At 54.7% G+C, this 27,453-nt stretch overlaps 2 protein-coding genes across 2 annotated transcripts in view; one reads left to right on the top strand and one right to left on the bottom strand.

Annotated features, from left to right (window-relative positions):
• Positions 1-3,268, bottom strand: part of ADAMTS8 (ADAM metallopeptidase with thrombospondin type 1 motif 8) — a 42,950-nt gene extending 39,682 nt beyond the window's left edge. Inside the window, exons 1-2 of the mRNA XM_061159036.1 lie at positions 3,105-3,268; positions 2,884-3,053 (exon numbers count right to left, since the gene is read on the bottom strand). Coding sequence (XP_061015019.1) covers positions 2,884-3,053; positions 3,105-3,268 — 334 coding nt within the window. The remainder of the gene's footprint in view (positions 1-2,883; positions 3,054-3,104) is intronic.
• On the top strand, positions 136-27,453 carry ADAMTS15 (ADAM metallopeptidase with thrombospondin type 1 motif 15). The gene is made up of 8 exons (XM_061166552.1): positions 136-4,223; positions 16,033-16,165; positions 16,370-16,537; positions 16,735-17,018; positions 20,270-20,447; positions 21,911-22,092; positions 22,199-22,374; positions 24,092-27,453. The coding sequence occupies exons 1-8, from the start codon at positions 3,267-3,269 to the stop codon at positions 24,831-24,833; spliced, it is 2,820 nt and encodes a 939-aa protein (XP_061022535.1). The 5' UTR covers positions 136-3,266; the 3' UTR covers positions 24,834-27,453.

The following is a 27,453-nucleotide window of genomic DNA, read 5'->3' as shown; positions in this document are numbered from 1 at the left end:
ACAGAGGAGTTTGGCGGGCTACAGTCCATGGGGCCACAAAGAGTCAGACAGACTGAGCAACTAACACAGCAACAATAAAAATACGAACAGCACTGCTGGATAACTTTAAGAATGCTTTTTTATGATGCATCAAGCACTTCTGAGCACTTTTTAAAAATTCACTTATTTAATCCTCAAAATGAGTATAGGACATGGTTTGTATCAGTATGCTAATTTTAATCATGAAGAAACTGAGGCTTCAGGAGGTACAGTAACTCACCCAATCAGGCACAACTAAGATGGGGTGGAGTCAGGACGCACATGGGGTCCTCTGAGCTTGGGTTCTCAGTCACCGCGCTCTTGTTGCCTTCCACAGGCCTCCAGCGGTCATTCAGTATTTGATATGGAAGTGATCTTAGATGGTATCTAGACTTGAGATTTCCAATGCAGTCTTCTGACTGAAGACCTCTGATGGTGGGCGGTCCCTCTTCTTTTGACAGATGAGAGTGTACAGAGTCAGAGAATCAGATAAGTGATGGAAACGGAGGGTCCATGTGGAGTTCTCCTGACTTCTACTCTAGTGAATGCTCAACCTGCATTCTCCTAGAGCCTCAACCCTGCTTAGGAACCCCTGGCAAGAGCAACTGGACAGAGTGAAGCTCCCCAAGAGGGGAGAGACCAGGGTCACAGAAAAAGACGCACATGAAAATTGGTGTAGTGCTAAGCGCAGAGTAAGGGCTCAGTGTACACCAACGCCTTTGAGGATGTCCACATGGCCCATTTCTGTGCTTGAGGTGTGACTGGGGAAGGGGAAATGAGGCCAACAGGTGGAGAAGGGTTTCTTCTTCTGAGCCCGTCATCGCTAGTGACACATCACAGTCCTTACCAAACCCCATGGATCACGTAAAATGTCATTGGAAACCTTGTAACTCACCATTAAAACTGCTGCATGTAGGAAAACAATTGCCTGCCCTAAAGAGGTGACTTATGATCGCCCTTGGTTGTCTGTGTTTCTCTTTAATTACAGCCCCTCTTTAAACACTTGGACACAGAAGGCCTTTGTCAACGTGAACTCTCTCTCTCACAGACCTCCACATGCACACTCTCCCTTTCATTTCCAGAGCGTAAACACCATCTCTTACTCATTCACATAATGAATTTCAGCCCCACACATCTCAGCTGAAGCGGGGCCCCAGGAGAATAGTGGGCACCAGAGCACTCTTCCTGTTCCAAAGCCCCAGGGGGGCTCTTGCGCCCGGATCCTTTACGGGGAGAGAATAATGGGCAGAAAGTGCTCTTTCTGGGACTAGTCCCAGCGTTCCCTTCCACAGCAGAGTTGTTGACTCCAGCAGCCACTCTCCTAAGAAAATTCCAAACTTCTTCCGCACACCCCCTTCTCATGCTTCAGATCTTCACGCACTGTCCCACTCCTGCTCCTCCTCTTACAGGCTCAACCCAGAGCCCTTTGGTTTTGGAAAGATTTTCTAGGTCTCAGGAGAGACAGGATAGCCTTCCTTGCTCTACTTGCCCTCCATCCTTCTCAGAAGAAAGACGTAGGTTTTACTGAGAGCTAAGAAGGACCTTGGGGCCCAGAGCCTGAAACAGGGCTCCCAGACTCCCCTCAAAGTCAGCTCGAACTCGTGACTTGATGGCACTGCACACCCTCAGCTTCTCACTCCAGTGTCCTTCCTGTGTTTGGTCAAGGATCACAGGAGAGAAAGTCAGGGAGGAAGTACTCTTTCTTTCTTTTCTAAGAAATACTTTGAGGATGCTCCCTTAAAAAAAAATGTCTATTTTCATTTATTTATTTGGCTGCTCTGGGTCTTAGTTGTGGCATGTGGAATCTTGTTCCCTGACCAGGGATTGAACCCGGGCCCCCCTGCATTGGGAGTCTGGAGTCTTAGCCACTGGACCACCAGTGAAGTCCCAGAAAGTACCTTTTCTTGATGATTTTTCCACTGTCCACCAGTGCCTCAGCCCCTCTTTGGCAGGAAGACCACCCTTTTCTCCACATCCCTGGGCACTGGTGTGCTTGCTGGTCAGTGCTAAATATGGCTCTCCATCACCCAACCCCCTCCAGTCCTGGGTGGCAGCATTTGCCCCCTTGAGCGGTATGAACACTCCCACAGGACCTGGTCCGAGCTTCTGTCATGATGCCCCTGCACGGGGTGATGTGGGACGGGCACCGCTCAGTCCTGCCCTCCCACCCTCACCCTCTGCTCTCCTCTCTGCACCTCCCCCGCAAGGTGCCGGGGTCTGTCCTGGAGGACTGGTGATGATCCCCCAGGCTCCAGAGCACAGATAATTGTGCTCAAATCATTAGGACGTGATGGGGCTTGTTATTACACATGATTTATAAGTTCACATAACTAAAATGTTAGTGACAACTGTGTAACAGCTGATTGGCAAAGTTCTTGAAAACGAACCATTGGTACCAGCCCATCCTGCCCACCCGTGGCCCGGGCAGCCATGGGTTCCAAACAAGCTCTCCATAGGCCCCAGAATGTGCCCTTCTGGCAGCAGTAGCACATGTACAGGGGCAATTCTTGGTTCTGGATTTTTTAGGGGACACTGTGATGAGGAAATTGCAACGGGAGGGCTGAGGTGGGTCTGGGAGAGGGGGTTAGCCTCCAGTCTTCATATTGCATTCCTGACCCCAACTGCCTTGAGACCCAGGGCGCAGCCAGCCGAGGGTCCGGACTGATGCTCTGGGCACTGGGGCCGGACGCAAATGCAGACTCCGCCGCTGGTTGCTCTGGCCAGCCCACGCCTCCTGCCTCAGCGCAACGCCACTCCCTCCCCGCCAAGTGGCTCTGTGTTCGGGAGGCGGGATCGAGTTCTTCGGTGGCCCCAGGAGGCTGCAAGCTTTGGGAGGCTGGGAGAGGAGGGAGGGAGAGCGCTGACTGGGCAGTCCAAAGAGGAGGGGGCCTTTAATAGGCTCGCCCAGCTCCTGGTTTGAGGCGCTGCGAACCGCTGGGGTTCGGAGAAGCGGCCGGCACCTCCCTCTAGCTCTCCGCTGCAAATCTTCGTCCTTGCACTTGACAGCGATTGTACTTAAGCTCCCTGGGCGCGCTCTGCTTGGAAAGGCACAGGTAGGAGGCGCGAGCTGCCCGGTGCACGCTCACAGCTCTGGGAGGAGTCTCCCTCCCTGGGGTTCTCCTTTCTGGGAGCTGCGGGCGGCCCGGGGCGTCGGTGGTTCCGGTGTGCGGGCTGCAAGGAGACTGTGCCGGCGGCCGGGGAGCCGGGCCGGGCCCTTCCGAGAGCGCGGCTGTGCGCTGCTCGGCGCCATGCTTCCGCTGGGCATCTTAATGCTGGTTCTCGCCGGGGCACCCGCTGGCGGCTCAGAGCCAGAGCGGGAGGTGGTGGTTCCCATCCGACTAGACCCGGACATCAACGGCCGCCACTACTATTGGCAGGGTCCCGAGGACTCCGGGGATCAGGGACTCATTTTTCAGATCACAGCGTTTCAGGAGGACTTTTACCTACACCTGAAGCCAGATGCTCAGTTCTTGGCACCCGCCTTTGCCACTGAGCATCTGGGCGTCCCCCTCCAGGGACTCATCCGCAGCTCTCCGGACTTGAGACGTTGCTTCTATTCTGGGGACGTGAATGCCGAGCCAGATTCGTTCGCTGCCCTGAGCCTGTGCGGGGGGCTACGCGGAGCCTTCGGCTACCGGGGCGCCGAGTATGTCATTAGCCCGCTGCCCAACACCAGCGCGCCGGCGGCGCAGCGCAACAGCCAGGGCGCACACCTCCTCCAGCGCCGGGGCGCCCCCGGCGGGCCTCCAGGAGATCCCACGTCTCGCTGCGGGGTGGGCTCAGGCTGGAACCCCGCCATCCTGCGGGCCCTGGACCCTTACACGCCTCGGCGGATCGGCTTAGGGGAGGCTCGCAGCCGACGCAGGTCCGGGCGCGCCAAACGCTTCGTCTCTATCCCGCGATACGTGGAGACGCTGGTGGTGGCGGACGAGTCGATGGTCAAGTTCCACGGCGCGGACCTGGAGCACTATCTGCTGACGCTGCTGGCCACCGCGGCGCGGCTGTACCGCCACCCCAGCATCCTCAACCCCATCAACATCGTCGTGGTCAAGGTGCTGCTTCTCGGAGACCGCGACACGGGGCCCAAGGTCACGGGCAATGCGGCGTTGACGCTGCGCAACTTCTGCGCGTGGCAGAAGAAGCTGAACAAAGTGAGTGACAAGCACCCGGAGTACTGGGACACGGCCATCCTCTTCACCCGGCAGGTGAGTCGACCCGTCATCTCTTTGGACCCAGGTAGCCCCCATTTTGGGGGGGAGGGGAGCGGGAGTGCCCGCCCTTAACTCTCCGAATGTCCTTTATGCTGCGCAGTCACCTCCTCACCTCCGAGTTTGAATTTCGTTGATCTCTTCCGACTGCCACTTGGGCTTTTCGGGGAAAGCCTGCCGCTAGCCTCGGCAGAGCTCTGACTCGCTTGCATGCGGACGCACGTGGGCGGTAGGAGGAACACCCGCTCCTTCGGAAGGTGTTGGCCCGGCGCGGCCAATGACGCCGAGGGGCCGGGACCCAGGAAGTTGCCGCCCCGGTGCAGCGGTTGGTCTGCACGGCCAATAGGAGGCGCCCCGAGGATGGTGTTGGAGAGTCCGGCTCTCTCCTTCAAGGGGGCGTCCGAGTCCTTCCGGACCCTCCTTCCCAGCCTTCCTTCTTCTGCTCCGGGACCTGGGAGCTGAGCGCTCGCTGTTCTTCTCGAGGGCAGCACGTTGCAGTCCTCTTTCTGTCTTGGGCCTGGGAGGTCTGGATTGGGGTGGGGGGCTCGTTTGGATTTTTTTGTGGGTTGCAGCGAAAGGGCAGACTCACGTACAAGGGAGCCTTCTCTTTTTGTTGCTTCTCTCTCCCCGGGCAGCACGGGGTCTGGCTCCTCTCGGAGGGGCTTCAGGCCCATTCAGAGCAGGCAGAGTAGTCAGAGAGTTCGGAGCCTGGAGCTCCAAGTGGAGCTTCGCTCGGAGCTGAGCTGAGTTGTCCCGTATCCCTGTTGGCAGGTCGGGGGATGGGGGGCCTGGGCTCCCTGAGGTAGCTCCGCAGGAGCAGGCTCACTGGCACGTCCTGTGAAGGCTCCACCTCCCACCCCCGGCCGCGCAGAAGGAGTCAGCTCAGTGACAGAGTCCGCAGATCCCGGCTGCAGGGCTGGAAAGGCACTGAGTCTGGGGATTAGAAAGGTCAGAACAGCAGATCAGAGAAGCCTTTGGTGCTATGGATCTATTGACATTTTAGATTCATAGATTGGGTGCTGAGTTGTCAGACTCTTGAAATTTCTCAGGTATGAGAGACTGCGAGGGAAGAGGGCGTCAGTGTGACCTGCTTCCTCGGACCCTGGGAGCTGGGGCTTGAATCAGTGCCAGGCTCTCACTTGGCTCATGTCATAACCACAGCCTTCTGGGGATGGCACGGAGCCCTCAGGTACCTGTGGGGTCCTGAGTCTCTGCTGAATGCAGGTGGACTGGTGCACACGGGGCTGGGGCAGGAGCCTTCCACACTGACCCAGCTGGCACAGCTGGGCCCTTCCTGGGGCTGAACTTCCTCCTTTCCCAGCCTTCTCCTCCCACCACCTGGCTCCTCTAGGGAGGTCTTTGGCCCGAATCTGTTTCCTTGTGCTCATTCTTCCAACTGAGGTCTGTGGAGCTGTCACTGCCCGGCTCCTCCTAGCTCTGCCTGAGTCACAGGAAAGCTGCAAGGGAGGAGGCCTCGACCTCTGCACACAGACCAGCTCAGCAGTCAGATGGCTGGGGAGAGAGCAGAGGCCAAGAACAGGATCTCTTAATGGGCAAAGCAGCTGTTGGCCTACCTACTACCTGGGATGCCCTGTGAAGGTTGCTCACTGGTCTAATGTTACAGACCTGTGTCTCCGCCGCCTCGTGGCGTGGCTCAATTTTGGAACCAGTCCTGGGAACAGGATTCCTGCAGGAGTGTAGGTCATGCTATCGGAAGGATCTGCCTTGTAAAGTAGCAGCAATCAAACAGCGTGACAGCTTCTGTTTGTTGCTGGTGTGGGCTAGATTCCCCCCTCCCAGGGGGCCTTGTTGGCCACGCATAATGGACACAAGATGTGTGGCCACTTGGGTCAGAAGCAGGGGTGTGTGCGGTGTGACCCCTTAGAAGCTGTCTTTCCCTTAGGCATCGTGAGGGCAAAGCCAGAGAGTGGGGAGGCTGTGTTGGCAGGCCCATCCTGCAGATATGTGCTTTATGCTTTAGAGCAAACGTCTCTCCCCCACCTCCTCACCAGCACAGACTCTGGGGCCTGCCGCGTTCTCAGAGTCTTAGGAATGGCTCATTCCTGAGCTCCCGGGGGAAGATACAGTATGAGATGAGAACGCCAGCACACAGCTGCGCTTTCTAGACAGAGGCCGGCATGGGCTCCAGGAGTCTGGAGCCACCTCTCTGCGCCAACACAAGAGGGACTTTTGTCTCACTTTGTAAGTTATTGTGTTAGTCGCTCAGTTGTGTCCGACTCTTTCAGCCCCATGGACTGTAGCTTACCAGGTTCCTCTGTCCCTTGGATTCTCCAGGCAAGAATACTGTAGTGGGTTGCCATTTCCTTCTCCAAGGGTTCTTCCCAACCCAGAGATTGAACACAGGTCTCCTACACTGCAGGCAGATTCTTTACTTTTGTAAGGGTCAGGAGTAATCCTTTAAATTGGATGTGTGAGCTTCTCTGCTTATATTTATCAGAATATTGGTGTAATTAATGCTTTTTCAAACTAAAATTTGAAAAGAATTATACATGCATGCTAAGTTGCTTTAGTCATGTCTGACTCTTTGCAATCCCATGGACTGTAGCCCGCCAGGCTCCTCTGTCCTTGGGATTCTCCAGGCAAGAATACTGGAGTAGGTTGCCATGCCCTCCTCCAGGAGATCTTCCCGATCTGGGGTCAAAGTTGAGTCTCTTAAATCTCCTGCACTGGCAGGCAGGTTCTTTATCACTAATGCCATCTGGGAAGCCATATATACTTTGTTTGGATTAAACATTTTTAGAAATGCGCTCATTTTGTAAATTACCTTTTGTCTCTAAAGGATCTTGAACTGACAGGCACATTTAGAGTCACTTATTTCTTGGCTCTCTTGGAGATAGTGGAAAAATGGTGTGATTGTCTCTGATCACACAGTTGTGTTTTTCACGGGGTGGAAGCAGTTAGGGAGAGGTCGGGCTTGTCCGGGTCGTATTTCCTCCTGTGATGACAAGGGGCGAGCAGCTCTGGGGAGCTCCAGGTGCTCTGGGGTGCCCGGCGAAGAGCAGGAGAAGGGCTGGACGGGCGGACGTGGAGCTCCCTTCCAACCTCTCAGTGCTGCAGTGGTGGAAACAAGCCTGGGCCAGGCTGTGGGGAGCCTGCTGTCCTCTTGGCAGGCGGAGGGAGGGATGTGGGGCGTTGAAATCAAAACACTGGGAAGACGAGACCCAGGGAGGATCCTTTACTGTCCACAAAGGAGGAACCATGGATCACACAGCAAGGATTTTGACAATTTGAGGAGTTTCCTTAAAGATTCAGAATGAGTCTAAGTTCCTGGAGGAAGAGTGCATGTTGGATTCTGCAAAGCAATCAGCTTCCAGCTCATAACAGCGGGGTGAGGTCACACGGAATTGGAACCAGGATCTGTGGAGAATGAGAGCCAGTTGTTCTGCGTGGACTTTTATTTCTATGAGGAGAAGTTTCTATGGCTTCCGCTCTGCTGGGCAGAGGTCCAGTGGGATCACACTTCCTTGGGTCTTCTCTCTTCTTTAGGTTGGATGCCTGTGCACTTTGGGTAGCTCTGCAGTTGGCTGACTTCCACTCATTTATCCATACATTCTCTTAACGCTTGCTGAGCATCTATTACTTGCAGTGCTTTCCTGGGCTGTGGAGATAACAGATACTTGCAAGATGTGGCCTCTGGCCCCCAGGAATTCACCGTGTGTCAGGGACCTCCAACAAGGAAACAACCAATACAAGGTGGTGTGACTGCCCTGGAGAAGACTAAGATCCCTCTTTGCTGGAGGCCAAATCATTCTCTTTAACGCCAGAGTGCAGAAGCCGAGGACAAGGGACAAACAGATGCTGGATGGAAGGACTGGCGGGAAGGAAGTAGGTGGTGTTGATGGGACAGGAAGCTTGCTTCTTTCTTGTGGGAGGCCTGCTCCTCCAGTCCCTGCTCTAGTTTGCTCCCTGTGATGTCTTCTCCCTGGGACTGACATGTTTTAGGGTTTGTAGTTTGCAGGGTTTGCCCGCTTATTTCTTCATGTACCTGTTTTTCCTGAGTGTGCTGAGTACCCTGCATGCTGCTCCCTTAGCTGCTCCCTTCCCTAATTTCCTCCAAGCTCTCTTCTTCCTCTTGTAAGGTCGTCAAGGCAGGGTCTCTGTCATCCTCTTCCTCTCCTAACTCCTGCTCTTACCTTTCTTCCTTTCACATCTCAAGCTTGGCACTCGTCTTCCTGTTCTGGCCTTGGGTTTTGTGGGGATGTGTATGTATACCATGTGTATATGTACAGCATAGATGTGTATGTATAGCATCACTGACTCAATGGACATTAGCTTGAACAAACTCCGGGAGTTAGTGAAGGACAGGGGAGCCTGGTGGGTGCATTCCCTGGAGCTGCAAAGAGAGGACACGACTTAGCGACTGAACAACAAATCTGTATCCTACACTGCATAGGATCGATCGACATTCCGGAGTCTTATTTGAAATAGAGGTCAGTTCTTTCCATAATGAACTAGATGCAACATGACAGTAAAATTTAGTGTTCAGACAAAAAGGCTAATAGTAAAATGATAAATGTCTTTCATACATATCTATCAATATAATAAAAAGAATCATAATTTTGTCAAGATCTTTTTGTTTGTTTGTTTTTGTTTATGATTTACCTTGTATTAGTTTCAGGTATACAACAAAGTGAATCATTTATATATGTACATATATTGTTATCGTTATTGTTTAGTCGCTAAGTCAAGTCCAACTCCTTTGTGACCTCGTGGACTGACTGTAGCCTGCCAGGCTCCTCTGTCCATGGGATTTCTCAGACAAGAATACTGGAGTAGGCTGCCATTTCCTTCTCTGGAGGATGGATCTTTCTGACCCAGGAAGAACTTGTGGCTCTTGAATTGGCAAGTGGATTCTTTACTGCTAAGCCATCAGGGAAGCCATACATATATCTGAGTGTGTATATATATATATATATATATACACGTTTTCAGATTCTTTTCCCTTATAGATGATTACAAAATATTGAGTATATTTCCCTATGCTATACAGTAAAACCTTATTGTAAAATTACCTATTTTATATATCTTAGTGTATATATGTTAATCCCAAACTTCTAATTTATCCCTTTCTTAACCCTGTCCCCCTTTGGTTACCATAAGTTTCTTCTATGTCTCTTGCTCTATTTCTGTTTTGTAAATAAGTTTATTTATCATATTTTAGATTCCACATGTAAGTGATATCATATGGTATTTGTCTTTCTCTGTCTGGCTTACTTCAGTCAGTATGACAATCTCTAGATTCATCCACGTTGCTGCAACTGGCATTATTTTATTCTTTTTTTTTTTTTCATTTTTTTTTTTATAGCTGAGTAATATTCCATTGTATATAGAGACTGTATCTTCTTTATCCAGTCATCTGACAGTGGAATTTTAGGTTGCATTCATGTCTTGGCTGTTGTAAATAGTGCTGCTGTGAGCACTGGGGAGCGTGTATCTTTTGGAATTAGAATTTTTGTCTTTTGTCAGGATCTTTTTTGAAGTCAAGCCTTGGAGGAAGATGTTAGCAGAGAGAGAGAGACAGCTGTAAATTTGGTATTTAACAGTTTGTAAATCTTGATCACTAAATGGAAACTCAGCCGCGCTCCTTCAGGGAGGGAGGAGGCAGACAGCACAGAGGGGAGACAGTTCTCCCCGTCTGTAGGAGATGGTTCTTCTGCCCCGTTTCTCACTTACAGCACATAAGGAAGCCAAGGGTGATGGGCCAGGGTGGGGGGGATGTTTGGAGGGAGGAACGTGCACTGAAAACTTTTCTTTGCGTTTTTAGACACTGGTTAGTCAGGAGAGCCAGCGAGGTCTGTCCCCTGTGGGTCCTGCCCCTCCCCTGCCTCTGAACGTCTCACAGCTGTTTGCTGTGACACTTGCCTGGGTCGCGTGGAGTGATGGAAAGAACACAGGCATGGAGGCGGGCGGAGCTGACTTGGGATCTCAGTGCTTGCATGTTTAGTCATGACACTGAATGTATCAGCCGCTTGAAGTTCTCTATCCTCTTCCACAAAACAGGGATAATGATTCTGTGCAGGGCTGCTGAGGGGATGAGTTACTGAGTGTTCCAGAATCGGTGCCCTGTGACTATCATTGCCTCAGTCTCACTGTGTGTTTGCCGTTGTCCAGTTATTGCGGGTGGGCCCCTGGCTGGAGCTTAGGTTTAATATGGCCCTGCTGCGAAGCCTTCTGCCCCTTGCAGGTATGCCCTGACACTTTCACTGTGTGTGGAGACTCTGGACTCCAAAGTGGCCAGTCCCAGGGATGTGTAAACTGCCTTCAGGCAGGGCCTCCCTGCATCTGTGTAGCCCCTCTGATGGGACCTTGCACGTTGCTGTCATTCATGGGGTGGGATGACCACAGAACCCTGGGTGTTCAGGTGGTTTCACCTTCCTTCTGGTGGATCGTTCCTCCATCGCTTGAGGCTGTTGCCTAAAAGAGTTGTGAGAGGGAGCCTTAGGTTCTTTGGCATCGCACTGAGGCTCTTTGCCTCTGACTTTGCCCTGGTGCACCACAGGGGTGGGCTCGGCGTGTCAGTATGGCGTCAGGAGCCAGGCACAGACCCCTCTCCCAGAGCACTCTTGGCCGCTGAGCCTGCTTCGCCTCTGCCCAGGTCTCTCCCGGCCTCTCCCCACTGGTGACCAGCCTGAGCTCTGGGGGGCAGGGGTCTGGAGTGGACCACCTTGTCCTCTTGAGCCCCTCCCCAGCCCCTTCATTCTTGGAGTGTTCGTGCCCCAGAGGCAGCACACAGGCCTGGGGAGGATCAGGCTCCATGACTTCACGGCCTGGGTTCAGCCCTCACTCAGATCCTCCTTCCCCATCTCACCTCGAGCTCACTGTTGACCCTGGGCTGGTTATGCATGGTCTCCCAGGCCTCATCTGTAGATGGGGCCTGGTTGTGGCATCTCCTTCACAAAGCTGCAGTGAGGAGTCCAACAACAAGCAGGTGGAGTGCTTAGAACAGCATCTGCTACGTGAATGCTAGTGACTGTTGGATGGTTTTTGGAGACAGTCTGGTCCCCTGCAAACTGTGGGTTCCTCTGCTTCCTCGCTGAGGGCCTTCCTGTCTGATTCCCTCCATCTCTTGCTGAGACACTGATCCATGCATCTCAAGGGATCTGTATTCTGGTGGAACAGAATCAGGCTTCCCTGGTGCCTCAGGCAGTAAATGATCCATCTGCCACGCAGGAGACCTGGGGGAACAGAACCTGCGGATACAAGTTGGTAGGACACGCCAGCCTCTTCTCACCAGGCTTCCTGAGTCAGGCTGCCCAGACCCTGAACGGACAGATTCTTTTCCTTCTAGCAAAGCAAGGCCATCTTGTCCTTGGGGATTGCAAACAGAAGTGGGTTTTGAGTTTGACGAGGAACTCCAGTGACGCATGAGAGAGATTCAGATGGGCAACCGACTACAGGGGCCATGTTAATACCAGTGCAGGTGGTCTCACCAGTGGTGAACTGAGCCCTAGCTCACATGATTCTGTTCAGACTAAAGGCCTTGCTGCCCTGGGTGTCCCAGGGTGTGGATTCTATCTCCATTCTTTACTTCAAAGTGGCCTGGCTTTGGCAGGGAGTCATCATAGCCCTTGGAGCCCCGGTTTCCTCACCTGTAGAATGAGAGAGAGGCTGTGTAGAACTGTGGGTAGAATTCTTGGAAGCTGTGATGTGACTTGCAACCATGAGTGTGGGCTCTCATGCCCAGAAATTCAATGTGAGCGGGAAAGCTGTCTCCATCAGAACATGTGTCTTCTGCCACATTAAAAAGTTTACTGTGCTTGATGTTTTAAATTAATTTTTACTGAAGAATAGCTGCTTTATAATGTTGTGTAAGTTTCTGCTGTACAGTGAAGTGAATCAGCCACAGGTATACGTATATCCTCTCTGTTTTGGATTTCCTTCCCATGTAAGTCACCACAGGTCATTGAGTAGAGTTCCTGAGCTATACAGTTCAGTCTCAGTTCAGTCACTCAGTCATGTCCAGCTCTTTGCGACCCCATGAACTGCAGCATGCCTGGCATCCCTGTCCGTCACCAACTCATGTTTACCCAAACTCATGTCCATTGAGTCGGTGATGCCATCCAACCATCTCACCCTCTGTCGTTCCCTCTCTTCATGCTGCCGGAAAACAACAAGCACCTCAGTAGATGGTGGGGAAAGTGAGACGAGGTGGAAGGAGGACTGCGGGAGGACACTGGTCGGGAGGGGTGGTGTGTGTGCAGCTCACAGTCTGGGGGAAAAGGGTGAGCCCTGTGAGGTGGCAGCGGTGTGGGTGGCTCAGTCACTAAGTCGTTTGCAACTCTTTGCAACCCCGTGGACTCAGCCTGCCAGGCTCCTCTGTCCACGGGATTTCCCAGGCAAGAATATTGGAGTGGGTAGTCATTTCTTTTTCCAGGTGATCTTCCCAACCCAGGGGTCGAACCTGGGTCTCTTGCATTGTAGGCATGGCAGGTGGATTCTTTACCTAACTGAGTGAGGTGCTATCCTTATTTGTTTTCAAATTGTGGCTCCAATCCTAAATTATTGTTATAAAAAGAGACAGAGAAGAATGATCCAGGAGGATTAGGTTCTTGGCCAAGAAGATTCTTGGGTCCTTTGGGAAAGTGGCTGTGGCTATAAGAGGAATCGGCAAGTCCCCAGAAATAGTGAGGCAGATGGTGACTGGACTGGGCGGTGCCGGCACCCTGCAGGTGGAAGGACCCAGAAGCGGCTCTGATTCTGGAGACAAGTGCTTCGTGTGAAGCGGTTAAGACAGCTGGAGTGCGTGTGAGATCCTTCCAAAAGGGTGGAGACTCAGTGCCACAAGGCAGGCACGGCGGGCCCTGCACAGTCACCCGTGGGCGTTGAAAGCAGGAGGCCCAGCGAGAGTCCCTCTGAGTCCTGACTCGGGGCTGAGGGCCTGGCAGAGCCCCTGACACCCAGCAGGTGGTTTTCCCCCAGCGACAGGCTGGTTCTTGCAGCATGGCCGCTCTTGGCTGCACCCCGACCCTCAGGAAGGTTGCCGGCTCTTGCCTTGTTCCTCTTGTTTGATCCAGAGAAACTGGGGTTTCTTGATGGCAAGAACAGGTTGCTCCTGGCCAGGAGGGGCCTGCAGTGGCACATCTGCTGCAGAGAAAACCTGCCTCCCCGAGAGGAAGGAGGACAAGAGAGAAGAGAGGGCAAGGAGAAAGCTCTCAGCTTCCAGGGCCTCCGGGCTGCAGAGGCGGGCTTTGCAGCAGCCGCTGGACCCTGGCCTGAGCTCTCGCTCTGCTCCGGCCTCTTCCACTGAGCAAGGCAGGGGCTGGTCCTCTGAGTCTCCTTGTGGGTGACTTCACGTTTCTGTGAGTCACTTTTATCAGCTGCATAGTGTGTGTCGGCAGACAAGATCGGCCTTAGGTTTCTTCCATTCTGCAAGTAGACCATTCTGAGTGTTCTTTTTATAACCTAGAGGCCAGAGGGGCTGACACCTCTGAGCTGACAAGGGGTAGAGGCTCAGAGCACTTGGACTGTCTTGGTTCTCAGTGTGAGCTGGCCCTTCCAGGAGGGGAGCAAGGCCCAGGAATAGGTGGACTTGCCTGAAGGGACATGTCTGTGTTGTGATGGGTCTAGGCTTCTTGGTCTTGCCCTCTCCCACATGAGGCCAGTGCTGGGTGCCCATGGTAATCTGGGGACAGTGTGACACATCTGTGTTGTGATGGGTCAGGGTCAGCCTCTAGGCTTCTTGGTCCTGCCCTCTCCCACTCAAGGCCAGTGCAGGGCACCCATGGCAGCCTGGGACAGTGTGACACGCTTGTCTGGCAGAGGCTGTCCCTGCAGGCTGTGATTGCTGGGCTGGAACTTCCAGGGGTCACCACCTCTATGGAGTCCTGTGCTCCCGTGTCCCCTCACTCTGCCCCTGCATGGGCCTTCCTGCCTCCCTTCCATTCCTGTCTCCCTTCCGTCCTCTGTCCCCAGGTCACTCTGTCCACCCAGCCTGCTCCTCGGTGGCCACGGTCCTTGAACCACTGGTCAGGTGAGCTTCTTCCCTGCTTCCTGCCGTGTCCTGTCAGCAGGTGTTTTCTGGGTTTCAGAACTCAGGGGCCGCGGGTGGGGCAGAAAGGAGAGCTTTCTGAGCCTTTGATGAGGAAAGGGTACTTGAAAGAGACGGAATTTGAGGTGTGTCTGCAGGGCTTGAAGAAGGGGCGGAGGTGCTGTGAGCCAGGGTGAGACGCATTTCACCCACCAGTGACTCGGGTGTCCTCTGGTTTGGTCTGATCCCCTGGGGGTTCTCTGGCCAGAAGCCCTGTGAACTTGTGAGGAGCTGTGACTGTCACCTGATTGTGGGAAGCCAAGCCTGACTGCTCAGGTGGTAAACCTCTAAGTGCTCGAGATTAAATTTTGCTGATTTTCTGTACTATGACCGCATTTCCTCCCATGCCCCCTGGCCCCACTTATGCCTCCGGGCTGCCTACATTTTCCCCACATCGGCATGGGTGTGCACGCTCACACACATGCACACACCCCTAGAGACATACAGCCGAGCACAGCTCTGTGTGTGTGCTGTGTGAGCCGCTGGGCTCCCCAGGGAAACACCAGAAGCGCTTTCTCCCCCGGGGGGGCTCTCGAGGTGCTGGGTGAATGGCAGTGATGAGGCCGAAGGAGCCTGAGTGTCCAGACCCCAGGTCCTGGCTGGGGCTTGAGCATCTCCGAGCTTCAGGGTCGTCTGAAGAGGGCGTCTGTAGAGGGTGGTGCCGAAAGCCCTACTCCGGGCTGGGTTGGAGGATTCCCAGGACTCTGCGCGTCAGGTGCAGACCCAAGGTCACCACCGTGATGAGATGTGATCACGAGTCGCAGGCTCCACCCTCAGCAGATGTGCGTGATAACACCTCTGCCTCCTCAGCCTGTGCTGGGGCATGTGAGATGCTGCCCGTAAACTTCTTGTAAACAGCCTAATGCCTTCTGCAGTGCAGGCAGGGATAGGACACAGACAGCATCAGTATCACCTCTTCAGAGTGTCTTTTCAGGAGGATCAGAATGTGCACAGGGGTCCTGTTCTCATCCCGCTCGGGTGCCAAGGTCCCTGGCGTGTCACTGGCCCACGGTGCTCCCAAGCCCTGTGGGATACACTCCCTGAGGGCTGCTGGAGGCCCTGGCCCGCTGCAGCTTGTTTCATTACAAAAAGAGGGACAGCCCTTCCTGCTCAGGTCATGGCCCCTGTAATGTATAGTCTTCGTAGCGGCTGTCAAGCCTGTGGTCCCCTGAGCTCTATGGCCAGTGGAGTGGGGTTTAGATCTGGGCCTGCATCTGCCTCTCTCTGCCCCTCCCAGCCATAGCAGCTGGGCCTCAGGCAGGGCGGGTCCTTGGCCAGTGACCCGCTGGCTGAGAGTCTGAGCTTAATTCATGGTTGTCTGAAGTCCATCCCCCATCGAGGACCCAGGCTCCCAGAGCAGACTCTGCTCGGAGAGCGCTGGCTTTCCACCCCCTCTGCCCAGTTAGCCACGACCAGAACCTCACCCAGCTGGGGAGTCCCCACTTCCTGGGCTGGAAGGTAGCCTCTCTAGGAAGCAGTGGTCCTTCTCGTGTAATTATGGCCCCTTGATTTCCTCCCCGGGGCTTCCCTGGGTAGGATTTGGGCAGCATCTTCTCAGCTCACAAGCCAGTAAGCTTCCCTCCTGAGGCCTGGGCTGATTCCAGAAATAGCAGCCCACAACCCGCTGGGCAAAGGGCCTGGCTGGGAGGTGATGGGCCCATGTGCCCTGGGAGTGGGTTGAGTGCCCTTTCTTCTCAATGGGTCTCCATGTTACATCTCTAACTTCTGCTGGCCTCTGCTTCTCCCCTGCCCTGGCAGGACCTGTGTGGGGCCACCACCTGTGACACCCTGGGCATGGCCGATGTGGGCACCATGTGCGACCCCAAGAGGAGCTGCTCTGTGATCGAGGATGATGGGCTGCCCTCGGCCTTCACCACCGCCCACGAGCTGGGTACGCAGGGCTCTCGGGGTGGGGGTCGAGAGGGCAGGGCTCCCTTCTGCTCCCTCTGGGTGTGCGCTGGCTGCTCTGAGCAGGGGTGGGCATTTGTCTTTTTCCTTCGAGGCCCTTTAGCAGTGGCTCTCTCTTCTGGGTGGGCCTACCGCATGGGTCGCCCATGCCCCGGCCACCCTCTGAGGCCCCTTGTCTCCCCTGCAGGTCACGTGTTCAACATGCCCCACGACAATGTGAAGGTGTGCGAGGAGGTATTCGGGAAGCTCCGGGGCAACCACATGATGTCCCCAACACTCATCCAAATCGACCGTGCCAACCCCTGGTCAGCTTGCAGCGCGGCCATCGTCACCGACTTTCTGGACAGTGGGCACGGTGAGCGGGGCCTGGGGAGGTGGGCCGCCCGGCCCATCTGTCTTCTGTTACCCACCGCACTCGCGACCCAAAGAGCCGGGCTCTGGCGGGGCCCATTCCGTGTCCCTGGCTTCGTCCTCTCCCTGCCTTCGAGACCCCACGCTGGCCATGGCCGCCTTTCCGGGCCCGTCCCTGATGAACACCCTCGGCTCCCGCAGGAGACTGCCTCCTGGACCAGCCCAGCAAGCCCGTCTCCCTGCCCGAGGACCTGCCGGGCGCCAGCTACCCGCTGAGCCAGCAGTGTGAGCTGGCCTTCGGTGTGGGCTCCAAACCCTGCCCCTACATGCAGTCCTGCACCAAGCTGTGGTGCACGGGCAAGGCCAAGGGCCAGATGGTGTGCCAGACGCGCCACTTCCCCTGGGCAGACGGCACGGGCTGCGGCGAGGGCCGCTTCTGCCTCAAGGGGGCCTGCGTGGAGAGACACAACCTCAGCAAGTACCGGGTGAGTGGGCTGCCGCCGCACGGAGGGTCGGGGGTGGGGGGTGCTCAGGAGCCTCCCCAGGGGACCAGCCTCAGCACAGATTGCTGTGTGTGTCTCCATGACTGGCAGTGGCCCTGTCCTCTTCTTGATTCTGAGACTGGAGAAAAATGATGTGGCCAGTCAGGGAAGCTGGCAAGCCTCCTACCTCCCAGTCCTGAACTGCACCCCATCTCCCATGGAGGGGCTCGGGACCCGGACTCCAGCCCCCGAAGCTCCGACTGGCTCATGATCTGCTCTTCATTTCTACCTTTTTTGGGTAGTTCACGGCCAGGGAGCCCGAGGTGCACCAGGCTCATTTGTTATATCCTGAACTTAGCTTCAGTTTCTGTTGTGATTGGTTGTTTTTGAAGTTGAAACATAAATGAATGAAAGTTATTTTTTTCCTGATAAACAGGAATACCAACCAAACCAGAACAAATTCAAAACCCAGAACTATACTCTCTGAATATAGTAAGAGTTTTATATTTTTCAGATCTTGGGTTGGGGTAGCAAAGGGGTTGGCACTTTTCCAGGCAGGAGGTCCACCCTCTCCCTTGATCCTGATGGGGACTGTCCATCCATCTTCTGCCTTGGCCCTGGCCATAGGAGAGCTTGCCTTGGGGTTTTTATGTACTCAGAGGCAACATGACAAAAAAAGCATTCATCAAATACTTTATCAATTTCCCTGAGATGGGTTTGGTACAGAATTCTGTAAAATCTTCTGTTCTGGGAATATACATTTAATTAAAACTTCATTCATTAGGCAACAACCCACTGTATTCTGGGTTGTTCTGGGTGGTCAGAAAAACAAAGAAAACATGGGCCATGTCAGAAAGCACACAGTCTAGTGGGGAAATTAGAAATGTAACTGTCATCCAAGGGGTGGAGGCGTGTACGCTGTATGTTGAGACAGAGCATGACATATGTTGTAGAGAACAAGGGTGAGAGACCACTGATGATGGGGGGGGGGCCTGAAAAAGCACTGATGAGGAGGGTGACCGGGAGAGAGTCTTGAGGGTTAAGTAGGGTCTCAACGGCAGAGATGGGGCTGAGTCCGGAAGGTGGGCTGAGCTGGAGGCTTGTGGGGATCAGCGCTCCGTCAGGGACATCTTTGAGAGGGTGGTTTGGAACCAGCCCGAGGCTGCCTGGACCCCTCGTCTGCTGCACAGAGGCTGGGAGCTCCTGAGGACAGGCCAGTCATGGCCGGTTCATTCTCTTGGGAAGAAGAGTCTGGAGGGTAAAGAGATAGGTTAAGAGGATGTTGGGTATAGCAAATGTGATGTGAGAGGCGCTCTGGATCTCTCAGCCCATCAGTAGCCAAATCCACTCTGTCCTCAACCTCACTTCTGAACAGACTGTCCCTTCTCTACCTTGGCTCTTCAGGGGGTCACTGCCCTCAACAGTCAGGGTCAAAGCACAGAGCTTATTAATCACCCCAGTGACCTCAGTTCAAGAATCCTACTCTGTCCACTGAGGCCCCATTTCCCCCAGCTTAACTGCCTCTAGCTTCTGCACTCCAGCAATTCTTCAAGTCCATTTTATGTACAGTCCATCCATTGATCTGACCATCTTTCCATCGTCCCTCACGCATCTCAGATCCTCACCAGCCTGTTACTGAGTGAAGACTTGGTGGTCCAGCGTTGGAATCACTCCTTCACAGACACTCCCCTGCCCCGTCCCTGTTCATTGTATTCACTGGGCTCAGCCACCCCCCCGTGGCATCTGACTCTCTCCCATCCCCAGTGGTGCCGGCCCACCTTGCCAGGACCAGCCCCACCTCCCTCTACCCCACCTGCTTCAATCCCATCTGACGGCAGGCACACAGGCTTCTTTTTATTGTTTGTCTTCCCTGCTGGGATGTGTTTGCTCTGAAGGCAGAGATTTGCTTCTAGTAACAATTCAATAAATACTGGGCAAATGAGTGGTTGGATGGCGCATGGCAGGAGTGTTTCCTGTAGGAGCGTGCAGGAAGAAGTGATGCCAGGTAAAACGATGTAGCATCATCTCAGAAGCCACAGGAGCAAAGTTAAATATTGAAGACTGGGGACCACAGGCCTGGGCATGGACTCTTTCAGTCTCTAGGGGGTCACTGCTGCCTTGGCCAGGGGGCTCCTGTGTGCGAGGCACAGAGGAGGCAGCAGGTAGAAAGAGCAGGTGTAGCTGACTCGCTGAGGAAGGGGAGCGCTGAGTTGGTGTGGGCTCTGATTTGAGGAGAAAGCAGGGTTAAGGGAAAGTGTTCTTCTGCAGGATGAAACAGACACGCTGGCAACAATGAAACAGAAACTTTCTGACAGAGAACAGATGGGCGAAATGCTCTGAGTACCTACATCAGTTATAGTATCTATCTCCTCTTGGGTTGGTGGCTTTGGATGATCTGTGACCGTGTTTCCACCCCAGCCTGTACAGTGGGGCCTCAGCCCCTGTGGCCCAACCCATGTGTTTTCAGTGCCGAGAATTTAACTTTACTGTCATCCTAAGAAAAACATAATGAAGACTATAAATTCTCTCTCCTCTCTCCACCCTCTTGAAAAGTACAACAACACTGCATAATTCACCCCAAAGCCAAAGAGACTTTGAGGATTGCTTAATAGTCTCCTCTCTTTATCTCCTCTGAACCCAAACATTACATCTGCTTATAACAAAACTTTCAAAAATGCAACCCCAGACTGAGGTGACAACCAATCTGGTTTGGTGAAAAGTCTGAATTCTAGAAATCTTACAGATGAGACTATTTGGATATCTATCGTGACATGGTTTACTGGCCACTTTAGATCCAGAGACTCTTGTAAGGACACTAACAATATGTAAAGAAGAACCTTGAGCTACTGTGAGGTACTAGGAAATATCACACATCATTTCAATCTTCCACCTGACCTCATGCCTGAGGTCAGATGTGCTGGCTCCATTTTGCACATGAAACACCTGAAACTTAAGGAAGCTTTTCTGCTTTGCTCAAGACCACCCACGTGGTGAGGGCACAGGTGGAGCGTCCCTGACTGACTCTACAGCCAGGAGCCCCGTCCTCCCGTGTGGCCTGGCTTGTAACTGAGAGCAGTGGCCATTTGCTCATCTCCAGGCTACAGTGTGGTGTGTGTCCCGGGCACGGAAACAAAGTGGGTTTTGTTCTGGTGGGCTGGGATGGTGGAGGCTGTCCCTGTGTAGCTCTCCTGTAGGATCCCGGTGTGGGTGTGGCGCCTGGACCCTGCAGGAGTGTAACAGTCCCCTCCTTGCAGGTGGACGGCTCCTGGGCCAAGTGGGAGCCCTACGGCCCCTGCTCGCGCACCTGTGGAGGGGGCGTGCAGCTGGCCCGGAGGCAGTGCAGCAACCCCACCCCCACCAACGGCGGCAAGTACTGTGAGGGGGTGAGGGTGAAATACCGCTCTTGCAACCTGGAGTCCTGCCCCAGCTCGGGTGAGGAGGGGGTGCCCGTGGCATGGCTGGGGAGGTGGGCTGGAGGCCCCAGAGCTACTTCAACTGAGGTCCTCACCCCTGGGGCAGAGTCTGCATGTGCAGAGGTACCTCAGGGTATCATTTCTCTGCCCACTCACCTCTGCCAGGGCTGTTATCCTCTGAGGCTGAGGCTGGAAGGCTAAATGGTCCAAGGGGGACAGGACACTAGAACCCTCTTAGTTGAGCACTGACAAGCCTATCTTCATAAGCAGGAATTCTTTTAGACAGGTTAGCTTTTAATTTATTTGGTTTCTAAGAATAATCCTTTGCAATAACAATAGTAGAATGAAAATAAAATGGTTTAGGAAAAAAAAAGAAAAATTGTTACATATCCCTTGTTTGACTTTCCTATAGACCATGATCAGCTCTCTGTAATTTGCTGGGATAAAAGTAAATTACATCTTTTCCACATTCTCAGTTTCTTGCTATTTTTATGAGACTGGAATAGATACAGCCCAGCTTAGAACTCAGAGATGGTTCTTACTTACATATGAGCAGGAATTTTTCATCCAAGCCTCTTGAACTTGGGTGGGGGGAAGATGACATCTCTATATTTATTAACTTTTTAATCTAAAATTTAAACAGTTAGAAATTTAGTATATATATACATAGCTAACCTTTCCACCTAAAATTTAGTATTTCTCTTAGTTAGGCAACAAACTATATTGCTGGTCTGTGGCTCTGCCACCACTATAAATCCCAGGTATTTTCATATGTTACATATTTTCAGTTGTGGCAGATTTCTCAAAATGCCATTTGTGCTCACCACCACTTCACACTTAGTGTTTTTTTTTTTTAAGTTTTAAAAAAGTATTTTACCTAATTTTATTTTTTTGTCTGTGTGGCATGACGTGTAGGACCTTTAGCTTCCCAATCAGGGAAATAACCCTCGCCCCTTGCAGTGGAAGCTGGAGTCTTAACCCCTGGACCTCCAGGGAAGATCTTCTGGTTGTTTTTTAGACTCATCTTTGAATCTTGTTATGTAATGAGTTAACAAGGAAGCACATGCATCACAAATATGTTTCAAAATATATTGATTGTTGTGTGTTAATATAATTGGTATTCTTTGTGATCTATGTATGTATTTTATGCATTTAGGAACATTCTGCAAACAGTCTCAATAGGTCACTGAAGACTTCTATTTAGGATTCCTGTTGTAGAGGGAATTTAAGGCTGGACCACTGGGAAAGGTGGCACATTGCCTGGGGGATGCATTATCATCTGTATCCTGCATCCTTTGGTCCCAGCCTGCATTGGTCCTTTGAGATGGGGTGGATTTGGTGATGAGGACCACTCAGCCGAGGGTGGAGAGGAGCTGTTTAGAGCCAAGGGAGGCTGAGCAACCACACGGGGCAGGGTCCTATTTGCCCTCTCTCCGACTGCCCCTCCCTTTAGCTTCCTGCATGTGCTTCCTCCCTCCCCAGCCTCTGGTAAGAGTTTCCGGGAGGAGCAGTGCGAGGCCTTCAACGGCTACAACCACAGCACCAACCGGCTCACCCTGGCCGTGGCCTGGGTGCCCAAGTACTCGGGCGTCTCCCCACGGGACAAGTGCAAGCTCATCTGCCGAGCCAACGGCACCGGCTACTTCTACGTGCTGGCTCCCAAGGTGGGTGAGCCCGGGCAGGAGGCCAGGGGGTGGGGGGACACAGTCTTGGGGAATGTTGGGCTGAGCTGCCCCTGCTCCTCTTCTCCCTGCCCGGGGGGCCCTGCAGGTGGTGGATGGCACGCCTTGCACCCCAGACTCCACCTCAGTCTGCGTCCAGGGCAAGTGCATCAAGGCGGGCTGTGATGGGAACCTGGGCTCCAAAAAGAAGTTCGACAAGTGTGGGGTATGTGGAGGAGACAATAAGAGCTGCAAGAAGGTGTCAGGACTCTTCACCAAGCCCATGTGAGTTCTGGGCCCTGGGGGTGTGTCCAGGGCAGGGAGAGGAGGGATGGGGGCGGGAGGGGAGGAGTTACCCCCCAGGCCCCGGAAGTGTGGGTTAGATGGGTTAAATGTCAGATCCTGGCCAGCACCCTTGCTGTGGAGGCCACTCATGCTTGCCCGTGAGTGTGATGTTCATTCATTCATTCATTCATCCAACAAAGATGGAGTCTTGAGTAGGACCCTGCTTAGCAGGAGATGATATTTAGGGAGATAGTAAAGTCATTAGGGCCCGTCTTGGGTTCTAGAGTGAGACTGACCTGAGTTCAGATCCCATTTCCCACTTTCTGAATGACCCTGGTCCAGTGACGCCATCTCTAGGCTTTCAGATTTACCCCCTTGTAAAGTGAGTATGGTGCTAGTGTATTTCCAGTCCTGCTGTTGTGAAGGTTAAGGGAATTAATTCGAGTAACATGCTTAGCATAGTACCTGGTGCATAATAAATGCTCACTAAATGTTCTTGATGTTGATAAAAAGCAAAAGGTACCTGGGGATAGATGTGACAGTCTCCCTGATTCCTGAGCATGAGGCCCTGGCCTTGGGATGGGATGAAGGCAAGAATGGCACTAAACTTCAGGGAGATGGGGGAGTGAGCAGCTGGCTCGAGGGAGCCCCCTCCCTGGGACATGGGTGCCTGGATCATCCAGAGAATTGTCCCAGCAGAGCCTGGGCTCCTGGCTTTGCAAGGTCCAGCACAGTCCCTGTTTTTCAGGGGATTGTGCTCCTTGGAAAGTCCAAACCCACTCTCTGGGAGAAGAGGAGGCAAGCGGAGCCCCTGCTGTCTCAGTTGAGGGGATGTGGTTGGCTCTGAGAACTTGGGGGTCCACATGCTGCTGGTAGGAAGGCCTTGATGGCTGTCCAGGAGCCTCCACTGTGCCCCGGACACGGTGCCCTCTGTCGAGCCCTGGGTGCAACCTCTCTGGGTGCTTGGACACTGGGAGCCAATGCTGTTGTAGTCGGACCTGCAGGGGAGACCCAGTGGGGAATTGAAGGTAGATTCTCTGACTTGCTTCACCAGCTGAATGGCAGGTGTCCCTTTCATAGATTAGTGGGGCCAGAAGGAGCCTAAGACATCAGTTCTTTTAACCTGCTCATTGTGTAGATGAGCCGTGGACCCCAGAAAGTCTGATTCGCTTGTAGTCACCAGGGAGCTGACACCCCAGTCAAGGCTTGGTTGCGGTCCCTGACTCTGGGGCCATGAACCTCCCTGCACTCAGGTGGTGCTAGTGGTAAAGAGCCGGCCTGACAGTGCAGGAGATTTAGGAGACCTGGGTTCAGTCCCTGGGTGGGGAAGATCCCCTGGAGGAAGGCATGGCAACCCACTCCATTATTCTTGCCTGGAGAATCCCACAGACCGAGGAGCCTGGCGGGCTGCAGTCCACGGTCTTGCACAGAGTCGGGACACAACTGAAGTGACTGAGCATGCACACACACCTCCCCGCAGAGCCCCAGCCTCCCCCCACCTGCTGCTCCTCCTTCCTCTCCACTCCCTCTGAAGGATCTGGTTGTGGGTGAGGCAGTCTCACCACCACTTGGTTTGTGTGACCCTGGACGGGGCCAGGCTATGGGCTCTGTCACCTGTGTGAGCGCCGGGGGTTTGGGGAAGAGGAACTGATCTCGGGGTGGAGGGCAGTGGGGTCAGGAGGCCTGCAGCCCTGTAACGCGCGTCCTTCCACTGCAGGCACGGCTACAATTTCGTGGTGGCCATCCCAGCAGGCGCTTCCAGCATCGACATCCGCCAGCGCGGCTACAAGGGGCTGATCGGAGACGACAACTACCTGGCCCTGAAGAACAGCCAAGGCAAATACCTGCTCAATGGGCACTTCGTGGTGTCGGCCGTGGAGCGGGACCTGGTGGTGAAGGGCAGCCTGCTGCGCTACAGCGGCACGGGGACCGCGGTGGAGAGCCTGCAGGCCTCGCGGCCCATCCTGGAGCCCCTGACGGTGGAGGTGCTCTCCGTGGGCAAGATGACGCCGCCGCGGGTCCGCTACTCCTTCTACCTGCCCAAGGAGCCCCGGGCGCCCTCCATACACCACAACAGCGTCCTCAGCCTCTCCAACCAGGTGGAGCAGCCGGACGCCCGGGCCCCCGCGCGCTGGGTGGCGGGCAGCTGGGGCCCGTGCTCGGCCAGCTGTGGGGGCGGCCTTCAGCGGCGGCCGGTGGACTGTCGCGGGTCCCCGGGGCAGCGCGGGGCATCCACCTGCGACGCTGCACACCGCCCGGTGGAGACGCGCAGCTGTGGGGAGCCCTGTCCGACCTGGGAGCTGGGCGCCTGGTCGCCCTGCTCCAAGAGCTGTGGCCGGGGGTTCAAGCGGCGTCCGCTCAAGTGCGTGGGCCACGGAGGGCGGCTGCTGGCGCGTGACCAGTGCGACCTGCGCCGGAAGCCCCAGGAGCTGGACTTCTGCATCCTGAGGCCGTGCTGAGCCAGCGGCCCTCCTGCCCACTGTCGGCCGTCATGCTGCCGCCTCCCTGCCAGCTGCCCACACAAGGCAGCGGCCCGGGGCCCAGGCCACGAGGTCACCCACATCCAGGGACAAGGACCTGGGCGGGGAAGCGAAGTCACTAAGGCACAGTCTACCTCACGCCCGGCTCCTCCGGGGCCAGCCTCACAGCGAAGCTCAGAGGGGTGCGGAGCTGGGCCGGAGGCGCGGGCCCAGCCTCCCAGGGACAGGAGGATGGACGGGCGCCTCGCAGCAGAACTTCAGGGACCAGCCCCCTGCAGGGAGGTCGCAGGCTGCTGGAAGAGCCACGGCCCAGCAGCTTGGCACCCTCAGGGGGCCCCAGGGCTCTGAGCCGTCTCTGAACAGGCAGGTGTTTATGGTGCTTTCAGCCACTTTCTTTCCTGCCTGACCGGGACTGAACAGTGAAAACTGGCTGGGGGTGGGCAGAGCCGAGGGGCAGGGGCAGGGCAGGTGTAACTGGAGCCTGGGCCACTCCATGTGGAACGAGGTGTGTGCAGGGGCGGGGAGCCGCCTGGGTGCATCTGCCTTCCTCTCTCAGCCATCCCTCCGAGGGCCCCCTCTCCTCCCCATGTCATCTGGTCTCCACACTAGTGGGAGGGCTTGCATGCCAGTGTCCTCTGAGGCTTTGCAGGTGGAGGCAGGCGGGCAGCACGGAGACTGTTGTCTTCTTCACGAGGGATCCGATCACCCAAAAGAGATACTGAAGCTTTCAAGGGGTGACAGGCTCTGTTGCTGAAGCAGTGAAGAGTGATCTGGAAGGGTCTGCTGTCTCGAGGGCTAGGCTTTGAGGGCATGTCACCCTAGGGAGCGAGGAGGAGGCGTCAGTTCTGAAGGCTTCTTCCTCCAGGGAGGCAGGTATAAATAAGGCCGTTATCCTAAACCAGCATGGCCATGGTGCTTACCCTGCTGGAGGGACGTGGGACACTCCCAGAAGGGCCAGGTGCCGAACATCCAGGTGGACATCGTCTGAACAGCTGCACGTGGTCTGCCCTGGGGACCATCCCACTGCATCGCAGGCCACACTTTCTGCAGTTGGATAATGGGGTTCTCTGTTTGCTACCTCAGGTCTGCTCTCTGGGTACACGCCCTTCCCTCCCCAGGGCAGTGGTGACCCTGGTGCTTCCAGCAGCCCCAGCTGTCGTCCTCCATAGACTGAGCTGCCCAGACGCAGAGATGAACTAGGGTGCCTGCTTCCTGCCTCCCACAGCCTGGCCATCCCCCAGGCCCCCAAATGCGACAGGGTCTCTCTCTTCAGGTGCCTTGGGGACAGGTTTCAAGAGGCAGCAACAATCAGTTAGCTGACCCAGAGGCCCTTGGTGCTGCTGGAGACTTGTCTGTCTCAGAGACACAGTAGGGGAATGGAAACCAGGATATTTCCTACAGCTCCAAGTGGGAAGATGCTTTGGGCTAAGAGCTTCTTTGGCTGAGCAGGGTATTTCTTGAGGGTGCAGCTGCGCTAGCACGAACACCAGAGATTCTGGTTCTGAGGGCAGGTGGCGAGTCCTGGACCTCAGTGAGGCGACAGCAAAACAAGTGTCTTCCCTGGGAAAGGCAGTCAGCACTTGTATCGGGTTTCCCTGTAAGTCAGAGTCTGCAGACCAGCGGGCCAGCCAGCGAGCCTGGGACCGTATTCTAATCCTGGTCTAACCCTGGCTGAGCCCTTGAACAAGCTCCCGCTGGGGGCAGAGGGCAGGTGGGTCTCTTAGGCTGGGCTGCTGTCACCCTTGAAGAAGGTAGAGAGGAGAAACCCCCTTCCTGCCTGAGTGAATGCTGGGGGGCTGCAGGGCAGAGGTGGACTCCCGCTAGCTGACGACAGCACCGCACCCCGCGCTCGGCGCACCGCTCCCTGGTGAGGAGAGGTGAGGTGGCGCGGGGACGTGCAGAAAGGTGGGTGGGAAGGGAGCGGCTGTCCGTGGGGGCGTCTGGCCCCTAGCAGAGCGGCTTGAGGAATCATTTTAAGGAGGGACAACCAATCTTGTTCCTGACACATGCTGGATCTCAATGCTCTTTTCTGTCGTGATGTTTTTCTTTTACCATTTTTTTTTTTCCCTTTGAAAAGAAGTACGAGCAAGACAAGTTGGGAGGTATGTCTTGTCTGGGACCACGTCACTCATCCAACCATACTCTCCAAGAACATACTCTTCTCTATGAGCAGAGAGAAGCCTGAAGGCACAGGTTTCTGGTGACGGAGCAAAAAGTTAAGGTGATCTCTCATGTCTGTGGAAGAAGAGGAACGTGCTGGGGGCTGCAGCCACCTCTTGGGTGGGGCGTGCACCAGCAAGGGTCTGCCTGTCAAGTGCACTGACTCCAGGGGCCCAGCCTCGCAGGTCTTGCCGTGGGGGGCGGGGGTGGGGAGCTGAGGACCGGTGGAAGGTCCTGAACATCCTCGGCCTGGGTGCTGGCTCTCAGAGGCGCTAGACACTGTCACGGACAGAGCCCCTCTTGTGTTTGGTTCTTTTGCATTCCGGGTACTGTAGAAGGACGGAAGGACCTGGGTGCTGGCGGGGCTGTGTATACTGTGTATACGTGGGAGCTGGCTGCTGCGGGGACGACGGCCTGCTCCCAATAAAGCTGTATTTAA

Source organism: Dama dama, chromosome 2 (genome assembly GCF_033118175.1).
Source record: "Dama dama isolate Ldn47 chromosome 2, ASM3311817v1, whole genome shotgun sequence".
NCBI lineage: Eukaryota > Metazoa > Chordata > Mammalia > Artiodactyla > Cervidae > Dama > Dama dama.
Note: the sequence above shows the minus strand (reverse complement) of the source record. Positions and strands in the feature narration are given on the sequence as shown.